Consider the following 12,464-nt stretch of genomic DNA (forward strand, 5'->3'; position numbering starts at 1 on the left):
ACCGGCTAGTCAACTCCATTTCTCGCAAATTTCTCAATTTTTATATCGAAATTGAAGTCGTATATTGTTTAGATAGTAAAATTGATTTTAGAATACAATTGAAAATTTATAGAAACTAGAACTGTAATCGATTTGGTTCCTGAGAGACTTTCTTTTATTTTGCGCTGACAAAAATGAAATAAAAAATATATTGAAAACCAATCAATAATAAAATAATTTTATTGTATTACATATTCCTCTTGTTGTTAGGCTTGTAGAGAGAGATTGTGACAATAATTAATACAATTAATTAATACGAGAAAACGAGAAGAGAGTGCATTATGATACGCTTAACGCAGTCGCGGGATTTACTAAAAATACTTTTTCTCTTAAAAAAACTATAGATGTATATGTATATACAATATGTAATATACACGCACAATGTATACGTACGTATACATTGCACTGTACACTGCACGAATGTACAATTTCCATTGCTGCGTACTTTGTACGCGTATACAAAATATGTAAGGTGGGAAGCGAGCGAACCTTATTTGCTATTATGAGCGCATGTATTTACATAATGGAAAAAGTCGCGCAGATGTGTAGAACACTAATGATGATCGTTATCATCATTAAAATCTGCAAACGTATTTACGTGTCGACTTTTTGATGAAGAACAAAACATCGGTAAATGAAGGAGTTAAACGATATCCTTCGGTTTTTCATCCTCCGGTTTCTTACGAGGTACTACGACGACTAGTAATGCAGACACTGCAAGAAAAACAAGGAAAACATATTTGTTACTGATATCAAATCTAATTATTAAAATTTAAGACTTTAAAAGATTCTTTTATATAATCATTCAATGTACAGATGCAACTTAACAAATAATCTTCCTAAATAATACACATTTCTCACCTAAAGAAGCTGAGCCAATCATGATGAAGGGTCCTAAGCATGACAGATCGAACAAAATGGGAAATAGTAAATTGCCTATCACGGCGCCGATTCTTCCCATCATCATGGTTGTACTAACCGCCATAGTCCTGGAATAGCAAGGAAATAATGTTATATACTGTTACTTTAATTGTAAAATAGGTATATAAGAACTTTTTCATTTCTCTCATCATTTAAGGCAAATCGTTGAGATACCTCAGACATGTAGGGAAATTGTCGACGATAAGATTGATAACAGTTGCACCGCCTATACTCGACATGGCGACAAACACTGAAGACAATCCCAGGATACCGTTGGTATCCTCGGCCCAGTAGAGAGAACCACAGCACGCGGCAGCGACGAGGAAGCAAATTGCTGCAAGAACGTTAATGGTCGTAGCAATTGTAGATGATTACATGAATTATAATAAAGTTACGAGGTCACGAGGTTATTCTTCCTTCGAGCTACTTCACGAGTTGGCATTCCCGTCATCAAATTGCTACATTGATACTTTACCCATCAGCTTCTTCTTCCCAACCACCGTGATCAAAGTGCCAGCCAGAGTGTAACCGATGACGCCCGTGACAGCGATGACGATGGAGTTGATGAAGACCCGGGAATTCAACTCTGCCTGAAATCAATATGCGATTTTTTTTCGACGTATCCCCAGAATTTGCGTTTTTTCTCTTTATGTTATGATCAAAATTCATCAAAGTGAATAATGAGAACGTGATCGACTTACTGGTACGCAGGTAGCTGTGACGTTGTTTATTGTCTCATTGTAATGCGTGCGATTAACGTATGCTTTTTCCTGGCCCAGCATGTAACAGAACGAAGATTGCAAGCCCGACACGCGATTGTCGCCCTTCATGAGATTGCTCTTGTAGCTCTCGATCATCGCAAACAGCTGCGGCATCCAAAGTCGGAGCGAATTTGACCTGCGCGAACAGTTGCAGCGTTAGTTGGATCCATCTTACCAATCCTTCACTTTTCAGAATTCAAACTAAATTTAGCGAGAGGAGAATTTCTTTCTAGCTAGACTGACCCTATCGTTGCTCCGAGCTGTATCATCGATATAAGTATCAATTTGAAGACATTCGGCGGCAGGAAGAGAGGCTTTATCTGCTTGCAGGAAGTGTGCAGCTTGTCTCGCAGAGTTTCCCCGGAAGACTTGATGGAATACTCGTCCTGGAGAGATTTTATCTGCAATTAAGTATGTATAGTTAGCGAACTCGTCAACAGTCGCATTACCATTAACACGATAGAATTGATGCGTATAGCTATCATGAATATTCTATACCGCTATTAAAGTGACTAGCTTAACTGAAGTTTCGTGTTTTTTACAATCGGATTTTATCTGTACAACACGATTTCTCCGTCATAAAATTATTCGCATCGGTATATATAAACGGTTATCTCAATCGAGAAACTTAAATATTACCGTTAATTTGAGCAGTAATTAAATTAAATAAAACATCCGAAATCTTTCAAGTATATAAGTACAATGTACTGTTAATGTATTGATATTGCTTGATGTTGTTAAATAAAATGTGCAAATTACTGGATATGTGTCAGGATCCTTTCCAGTATTAAGAGAGTAGATTCTCTTGAAGACATTTAACGCTTCGTCATGTCGACCCTTCAATATAAGAAAACGTGGACTCTCTGGAAAAGCGAAAAGAGCGGCACACGCGAGAAATTCGGGTAGCGAGCAGATTGCTAAGAATACCCTCCAGGAATTGATTTCCATCGTATCGCTCAAGAATGTAATGTCCCATTTTTTAGGTATTATGAGCCATGCTATACCTATGAATCAAAGAATAAAAATTATATTGTACCCAATACACGAGTTCATTTAACATATAAAATATTGTTTGCTCAAATTAAGATTAGATGTCTGTTTCACAATACTTTTAAAAATTTTTGTTAAGCTTCTTAGTCTCAATTTCAATTTTCTTACTTTTACTAAGTTTTACATCATTAATGGTGCTCATATTATAGCATTCCATGCATAGCCTATTTAAAAATCGACGTTTTACAATTTATTCACCGTTGATTTTCAGATATAGTGTGTCAAGGCTGTACTTACAGGGTAGAGAAATGTTTCCAAGCGAGAAGAACACGCCAAGCCACATGTAAGACCGCGATCGATGTACTTCGTCGTGTATTTCCGCCAAGTACGACATCAGTGCTGCATATGGGCCAGATATACTGCAATTTATCGATCATTTTTATGTATTGTAGTATACGCGTACGTAAAAAGATGTAACCAATAATTAGTATTACTTAACATAATAAAATCAGTTTTAGTATAATCATGATTAACAAATATATCAATCGTAACTACTTTTGGCAGAGTAATGCCGTTTTAATGCCAGATCGCACCATGCGATCGATAATTTTCACTTACATCACGCCGTCGAGAAATTTGAATATTATTAATAGCCAAGAAGTGTGAGAAAACGACGTCGCCAGACTCAGCAGACCGGTCACAAAGTAACCGTAGAACATTAATTTCCTACGGCCGAACGTGTCGGCCATAAAACCCCAGAAAAACGCTGTGCTGATCATCCCTGAAACAAATCGGCAGATCAGTTAATTCCGTTCTTGTTTCGTTTCCTGGCAGAAATTGGACATTAGAAAACAAAAGGAGAAATATAAAACAACATGCAAAGTGGAACGCATTGCGCTTTTATGAAGCAATGTTGTTTCAGTGCTTGCGACGTACCACGAATTTTTGGCAAGATCAGTGTCGGATTATTCAATAGGCACAGCCTAAGGACCTCCAAGCTGAGAGTTGAAAATTATACTAAAAACTACGTTATAATTTCAAGAGAAAATAGAGAAATATACTTATTATTTTTCTTTGTTTCTTCAAAACTCGATCTAACTGGAATAGCGAGATGCAAATTTATATTTACATATGTAAATATAGCGACTACCGTTCTTGATAATTTCTTACGTTTTCTGCATACTGTTTGATTAATTAATATCTGTATTCTATTATATTTTTTTATCTTAAACTTGAAATAAAACTCGAAATAAATGTTTTTTTTTTAATAATTCATCCTATGTTTTTCTACAGATTTTTAGACAAGATTTTTAATTTGTGATACTTTTTATACTGTAACACTTTTAATGTAGTATAATTATCTCTCTATTAGAAATAATTGATAATCAATTGCATTTACAAGCTTTATCATTATATTGCATTTTGCATATTATTCTATTAACTTTAAGTTGCTATTAACTTTTCATTATTCTCTCTACTATTAAATTTAATAAAAAACTGTTTATTAGATCAAAAATTTCTTATTAACGCTGCGAGAAGAGTCCCAAGGTGGCTGTACTCTTTAGGACCCTTGAAGGGCCTTATAATCCGTCACTGGACAAGTTTCTCGTGGGTCGAAAGCGATCGCGGACGAAAACGGCAGGCTCGAATTGTTTCCGAGCCGGCCGAAATTCGCATGCGATAAGAAATAAGATGGTACGGTATTTACCGTGAGGGTAAATTCGCATTCGGCCTCGCTATTGCCTACAACGAACCGGCAGTGTGCCGCATCACGCGATAATCATACACTCTAAGTGTGCCGAACTGTTAGCGCTCTAGGGCTCTCATCGAGTTCCCTCTCGCACCTGTAATACAATGCTGTTATGCAATCGATTAAATGGATTGGAATACTACCTGCAAACGCCATCGAGTTCAGCAGCCCTTTGTCGAACATCGTCAGCTTGAGATCGCATTCGGCGGATGGTAGCACGTAGGACATCGTCGAAGACGAGAAGATGCTGGAGAAGCTGGCTGGCAGTACCGCCAGTAGCAGCAGGTAGTTGAATTTCCCATAGCCTGGTAACACAGATAAATGCAGGTTTCCAGATCAGTATTCAGAATCAGATCAATAGATTAATAAATTCTTTATCTCTTCTTTATAGATCAGATGTTAGACATTCAAAGATCGTGCGTATATTGAATGAAATAATATGACGTTCGCCACTATACGTGGGTTGCAGTTGAAAGAATACTTTACTTGCTGAAAATTGCTTTTGTTTATCGCGAAATTAAATGTCGATACATCACCGTGTTCTGCGAGGTTAAAATCAGCAGCAGTGGTGAATGCAACATTGTTGCTGCTGAAGCGAGCGATATTACGCGATGATCACGACTGCATGAGTTATAAAACCTATATTCTCTTTCTTATAAATGACAACTTAGTTTTACTTAAAGCATTAACTTATTGTTAGACTCACCCGCTGCTACGATCGCCCGTTCGAAGTCGGCCGGACCTGAATCCTCAGGCTTTGCGTCTTCACCTGTGAACGAGACCAATATTGAGTTATATCACATATCGTATATATCACAGCGCTTTAGATTTGCCTGAAAATCGAGATCAACACCTGACATACGACGCATACGTCTGTATCTATACATTGTGATTATATCGAGGAGACGTCCAAAAATCATTTTTATTGTCGCGTATCGCCGAACACAACCACTCTCGTAGTTAGGCAGGAGTATTTCAGTATAATTGCGATAAATATCGCGAGAAACTGTCAATATCTTCACGATGTTTGGAGCTGTCACTGTTTCTCTTATTTCCGAATTAGAATCTACGCAATGCCTTGTTATATCGATTTTATTTATTCGGAATTGTACAAGAGGTGTATATCACTATACACTTCATTCACTCGTCTTGTGGATCTTGTTCCGAAACGCTAAAAAGCGCACCATTACTAAAGCGGTTTCTGTATTAGATTCACTTTCAATCCAGTTCTGAAAATCACGCACGATCGGAAGAATAATATAGTGATAATGTGTACATTGCGAATCGGACTGGATTGAGGATTTGTCGACGTCCTTGCTAATTCCGTCAAAATATTCTCATACCAAGTTCGTGTGTTTACAAGCGTTCTAAATCGTTTAAAGCGTATCTAAATCGGCGTTATTATCTTATGATCTGATTTTTCGGTGGCAATTGACTAATAACTTTGACTTGCAAATAATTTCAAGTATTAAAAAAACGAGAAAGAAGAAACAGGAATATAAATTACTAATTATCACTAGCAAGTTAACGGTGATAAAATGTTTCCTGTAACCTGTTTTGTATGTATGATAATTTCTTAAAGAAGAAAAAAATAACCACACCTATGACGTTAAATTTTGCAATTAATATTTATTAGTATTAGATGCGATTTAAAAAAATACTTATTTTTATCTTTCATTTCTTTAATCAGAACAGAAGAAAACGGAATGTGAAGCTAGAGTTATTAATTTTTCTAGCAATATATATTTGATGCTTTGTTATATAAATATGAGTTAAATATGAGTTTAAATTAATATATTAAATATATTTCTCTCGCATCATTCTCTGCGTATATTAAAATGTACTGATTATAAATGTATAATAAACTTTTATGTCATTCCAACCGCACAATTAATTCATTTAGAAGAAAACATGAAATTTGTATTCGTGTAGAAATATTGATATAAACCTGGTTTTGCGCAGATACAGAAATGAGTAGTTATAAAAATCCGCTTTGACATTATTATTATACATTATCATATAATTAATCGTGATTAATGAATTACGTTTGATCAAGGCGGTATACCGCAAGCGTTCCATATTTGCGCGTGATTGGGAAAATATTAATATGTTTATAAGGGAGTCATTATGTATTATTATCACTTATACATAATTGCAACCTAACATTTGTAAACTATACTTTTTACAAACAACAAGCAGTTACATAAGATAAGACTAAACACGCAATTCACACATAAATTGAAATCTTTCTGCATATGTTTTTATCAGAGAAAAAAATCAGAAAAATATAAAAACATCAGTAAAATATAAATTAATGGAAAAATATGCTGTTATAAATACACAGAGCAATATGTATTAGGTTTAAACCACGTAAAAGAACAAACATGTAATATACTTTATCAGCATTGCTACAGTAATATAAAACAATTCCGTCACCCACGGAAAGACTCCCGAAATAGATCAGGGAATCCGCGAATATCTACAATCAATGAAGAAGTTTGTTGGCCACTTGCCTTTGAATTTCATCGACGAATGCATTAAATATTCTTGTCTGTATCGCGCGGGTGTTGCTTCTTTTGTCGAGATGTTCGTCAAATAAGAGGAACGGATTCGGGAGAAGTATCGTTGGAGAACGTCGTGCGATTTTTACGAGCGATACACCACCGCGCTGCAATGCCTTGCTGCACCACCTTGAAGACGTTCGTTGGGGCGCACAGTGGTATCGCCTGTGCACAGTGTCGCGCAATAGCTGTTAAACTGGCCGATTCACGATAAAAGCGCACCGACACGAAAGAAGTGCGAATAATACGATGACAAAGACGACGGCACCTGTCCGTACGGTGGGGAGGAACAGGTTCCTGAAAGAACCTGTACAATCTAAGCGCAACAGGCGAGAAAAGATCATCATCCGCACCCACATCCGCGCGAAAAGACGCGGAGATTCGCCAGGCAGAGAGAAGACGCCTGTTTCTTTTTGTTGCTCGCGATTTGTCCGAGGAAGAACAACATCGGCTGACAGACAACGTGGACCGAACATTAGTTCGATCGAACGGTCCACGAAACCCGCGTCGTCTTCTAACACACATTTACGCAAAATGTATATAAAATGTTGTCTCTAAAAAGACGACGGGAGAAGATAAATGTCGGGAATCAGCGAAAGAAATGGCGGAGTTTTTCAGAACACGAGCGAGTAGCTAAAACCGTTTTCTACATCGACCGATATCTGGTGCGGACGACCCTGAATGATAGAAAAAGGGTGCCTGAAAAATTAGGACGTCGCGCACTCGCGTTGCCCGTTGTCCGAATTCTCGCAGCGAGCGCTGCAAGAAAATTTAAAATTGGAATTCTGCCGGGGAATTAATGCTCGGTGCATACTGATTTGACTGCCGTACCGGTTCGCCAAGGCTCTGCCTATTAGAATCGCCAGATTTCGCGAGTGAAATATCATGGAGGACCGGATGCCAGCACAGTTCTCGTAGCAATTTTACATTATCGTGCATTCCGATGTTCTTATCGAACAGCAATGCAAAAAATTTTGAAGTTTTGCGTCGCGTCAAACAGCGATACGCGATTTCGTATGATGTCGTGTCGGCCACAGTACAACCGATTGCGATTCTCATGACGCAAAGTATGCGATATTTTTTTTGCAAACAGCAAATGGCTAACATTGCAAAACGTTAAATCGGTGATCAAGAAAAATCGTAACGATGTCAGATGTGTAACGAAATGAAATATGATGTGATGCATATTGACCTACGTACGTTCGATTTTCGTCGATATTACGGCAATGTTTCCGTTCGCAAATGTCACATCGTCGAATCTTTCTTTCCTCATGATTCCCACCTTCCTCGAGTGCCACTCGCAGGAACAATGTCAAAACCGGCATCGCGCAATAGATTTTGTACTTCATTGGTGTCCTGTATTATCACGGCAAGGCAAATAAAAACAATGATAATTGCGCGATTCCCATCGAAATGTTGACGTCTTTTCGCGCGGCCGTATATTCTCCGCGAGCTCATTTGCGATGTGGATCGCAGGTGGAAATTCACGCGAATTTTATCGTGTCGGGACGCGTGAATTTCCGTAATTATTCTCGTGTACACGCGCGCACTCATATCTGCATCAATCGCCGTAAAACTGACGAAATGACCATCGCACGGCTGGTTGAAAAAGTCAGTTGCGTGTCATTAGCAAACAAACAAAACAATATGTACACGCGGCGGTGAATCCTTTTCGGTCGATAGTGCGATTTGACGTGAAATTCCAAAGACTTATGCACACCTACAGCTGTTACTTATTGTTTGTGTGTTGTGCGGCAGGTCCCATTCTATCTTATCTTTATGTAGACATATCGTAATCAGCTTAATTAGCAACATGCGTCTTTCGGAAGACTACCAAAATGACTGAATAGAGGCGTAATGAATCATCGTAAATAAAATGTAAATTAAATGTCACAAAATTTACGACGTGCGAGAGAATTCGAGAGTGGGCTCTTCAAGAGAGATAGCGTTACATTGTATTAGTACCGAAGCGTGAACAAATTTTCCACATTCATTGTCAATATATGAATGTAAACAGGTAATTATCCGTTTTCGTATATCAACGTAATAATTCATCTTAATAATTCATCATCTGCAAATTAATATCTCGAAAATTTAAATTTTATGATACTTTTTTATAAAAAGTGAAAGTCCTCTGATAATCATTGGGTTTTTACAAAAATAATGTTTAATATAATGTACGAGAGAAATGCGTTCAAGGTGCTTCGAGTTATGGTAAATTTCAAGAAAACATAAAAAGTTAAAAAATTTGTACAACATAACGTATGTATAAAAAACGTAGGTAAAGATAATTATATAAGTAGATGATAATAATATAAGTAGATGATAACGGAAATATTTATGGGAATTAGTTGACATAAATTATTAGTTAGTACTAAAAATATATAGCAATTTGCAGAGAAATTAAAAGAGAATAAGCGGCTTTTATGGCTATAACTACGATGTGAAATTACATATAGCCTGCCATTTTTAAGCCGATTAACTGACGATCACGTTACGAAATAACGATAAAGATATAATTGCGTCGTAATAAGAGCATTATGCACTCTGTTCTCTATACAGGATTGTTCAAAATTACATTTAGTTCTGATGAAACTGTTAAGACGAATTAGCTCATATATTATGTAAAGCACTTATAAGGTAGGAAACGTATATTGTATATTTCCTTATGTTAACTTATGATAACGTATGCAGTGTCTTTTTTGTCACTTTTTTTGCAGAAAGATTGAACTCGTTAGCTTTGTACCAGTTGCACGTGTATTGGCATGTTTAATTGATGTCTGATTCATTATTATTTAAAATTATCTTCGATGAGACGGATCTTGCAAATTAACACCATTTTCTAATAATCAAAAAGGTGCTCAAGAAAAATTAAAAAAGGAATCAATCCTGTCTAGAAATTTAACAGTCAACATTGTCTAACAATCCATTTACATCATTATGGCAGCGCATTATGGCTCTCTCTCTCTCTCTCTCTCTCTGACGCAGTAATCGAACATAAACATTCATTTATCAATACGGTTCATAGGAAGAGCGCACGCGATTATATATCGCACGACATAAATCATGAAATAAAACCATATAATGTAAACGAAGGCACCATTTCTGATTGAGCGGGGTCTGCTCGATCAGTCAATTCAGCACGAGAAGTTTTTTCTCTACAAAGATGCAACAGAAACGTGATTAGCGACTAGCGATTTCCGCGGCATTGTGAATAAATCAATTGATATCGCACGCGCAGCGTGGTAATGTATAATTCACAATTGATCCGGAGGACCTCGGTACCTCGCGCAATGTAATATTTCTGACATTAACCCTGCACGCGTCTCGCTATTTGCATAGTTGTTTGCGAACATTGACGGGCTACCTCTTATCTCGCAAGAAACTACGAGCGCGTGCGTGCAGAGGCGGTGCGGATTTTTACTGAAGAAAAATTAATTATTGAAGACTTCCGGCCTTTTTCAGGAATGCATATTTATTATGTCGTATTTATATTTCGAATGCATAATTTAAAAAATCATAAATATATCTTACCCGAGCTCAGCGCGATGTAACGGTAAGATTGAATGCCTCGGCAAATATTTTCCAACTCATTTACGGAAAAATTTGGTACCGCAAAATTAAAAGTGAAACGCCACTTCTACGCTAATCGTATTTCCTCTTATAATTTATTACGATCGCATAATATTATGTCTATTTCAGTTTGTGGAAATTGTTATCAACTGGAAACGTTTTATCGTAACTCAAACGAGTTTTTTAACCAATTCATATGATAGCGTTTATTAAAATAAACGCTGCGCGAAGTGATCAAGTATAATAAGCTTCACACTTTGATAAAGTTTAGTTTGCTTTCCCATTGTCGGTGAATTATACGGTGGTAATTTTATATCTAAATCTCTACAGAAAATTGTATCCGATTGCATATAAGAGTAGAAATACGATATTTCGAACGACACGCGTAAATTATGATAAAGTAATCAGATAATGTCTCCTGCGTGTCTCCTCTGAGAACGATGAATATAAAATATGCATCTATAAAACACAGTCTCAAGAATGACTCATCTTTTCAAGAAATATATCAAATTTTATAATAGACGTATTAAAAGTTGTCGGTTGCAGAGTAAAGTTAGAAATTAAAAAACGAACAGCAGTTTTTACTGGTACCATCCGCTTTATTCTACGCTAAATATGACGAAAGAGTGCGTATTTTCCCGTATAAAGGGACTTTGTACCACAAATAAAAACAGTACTAAGATCGTGTGTCAATAGGATCGTTAGCCCCATCGTTGATATGTGTCATTGGTTGATTGGTCACGCAGTCGTACGCGCATCGTACGACACGTATCGTATGACACGTTTTTCAATATAGATCATCTCGAATAATTGTACTCGCATTATCGCGAGAAAACTTCTTGGTATATATAGATGAGCGATACTTTCTTGGCTGACACACGGTTGCTCTGTAAAATAGGAAGTATCGGTCGAACCTGGGATTTTACGATTACGCGTTTTCCATCAAGGTAAGCAGGATGTTCCGCAACTGTATTTTCCTCGATTGGCCCAATTCCCATCGCGTAACGCTATTAAGCAAGCTGCTGTAGATTTATAGCTTCTATAAACCGACGTCGATTGCTTCTTCTGATATTGAGATACCGCAGAATAAATATATAAGTAAAAATAAAGTATAAACTTTTCTCAAGATAGCTCTATCTAATAATGATCGATGTTATTTCGATCAACGGATATTGGGAGCGGCTTGTATCTATTTTATAGCGTCAATAACAATCACAGACATAGACTTATTATATACTTTGATTGTTTAAATGTCATATCAAACAAAAGATACTCTTTTCTCTAGTATATTTATAATTCACGCTTCGCGGAACTGTTGCTTGTCTTATTCACTTATTTACTTCACAAAAATGTTGGGTGTCATTTTTGTCTCGTTATAATTATTTTGTCTAAAAAGTCTGTTGCATTAAACTTCTACTAAAATTTGAAGAAAATTCTTTTCGGTTTAAGAGAAAAATGAATAATCGCGTTTTACAAGCTTTATTCTTGAAAAAGTTTTGAATTCTACAATTATTTATAATTCAAAAATATTTAATATTTTTAATTGGAAATTAACAAGAGCCATTCGTTAATTTCGAACCGAGTCAGCTCGTTTTCCACGGAAAGAAATGTGGTTACGGCTAGTTGGTTCAATTATGCATCCACAATCCGCATCCATGATCAGACCATTTATTTGCACAGTTGCTTCGACGAATCGTTTCTCCCTCTCCCTGTGCATCTTTTCCTCCAATTCGTCGTAGCGTCATCGTGATTGCCCCACGATTTCTCGAGACCCTATATAAGTCTCTTGACCAACGTCATAAGCCGCGATAAACTTCCCGATCGGGGTGAAGCTCGACCCGGAACGACCCCGTTCGAGGAGCTAACTCC

General features: G+C 36.9%; 1 protein-coding gene across 3 annotated transcripts; it reads right to left on the reverse strand.

Annotated features, from left to right (window-relative positions):
• Positions 1-201: 201 nt before the first annotated feature.
• Positions 202-7,407, reverse strand: LOC105283621 (synaptic vesicle glycoprotein 2C). 3 transcript variants are annotated; one of them, XM_026968830.1, is made up of 12 exons: positions 6,975-7,407; positions 5,168-5,230; positions 4,605-4,766; positions 3,330-3,492; positions 3,009-3,130; positions 2,481-2,725; positions 1,965-2,122; positions 1,662-1,857; positions 1,436-1,550; positions 1,135-1,294; positions 901-1,028; positions 202-753 (listed from the first exon to the last, which is right to left on the reverse strand). In XM_026968830.1, exons 1-12 carry the CDS (start codon positions 6,997-6,999, stop codon positions 683-685), a joined length of 1,608 nt encoding a protein of 535 aa, XP_026824631.1. In that variant the 5' UTR covers positions 7,000-7,407; the 3' UTR covers positions 202-682. The 3 variants fall into 3 exon arrangements, with proteins under 3 accessions (XP_026824631.1, XP_026824630.1, XP_026824632.1); XM_026968829.1 differs by lacking the exon at positions 6,975-7,407 and adding an exon at positions 5,315-6,209; XM_026968831.1 differs by lacking the exons at positions 4,605-4,766; positions 5,168-5,230; positions 6,975-7,407 and adding an exon at positions 4,420-4,524.
• Positions 7,408-12,464: the final 5,057 nt, after the last annotated feature.

The sequence above is a fragment of the Ooceraea biroi genome, chromosome 4 (genome assembly GCF_003672135.1).
Source record: "Ooceraea biroi isolate clonal line C1 chromosome 4, Obir_v5.4, whole genome shotgun sequence".
In the NCBI taxonomy this organism is placed as follows: domain Eukaryota; kingdom Metazoa; phylum Arthropoda; class Insecta; order Hymenoptera; family Formicidae; genus Ooceraea; species Ooceraea biroi.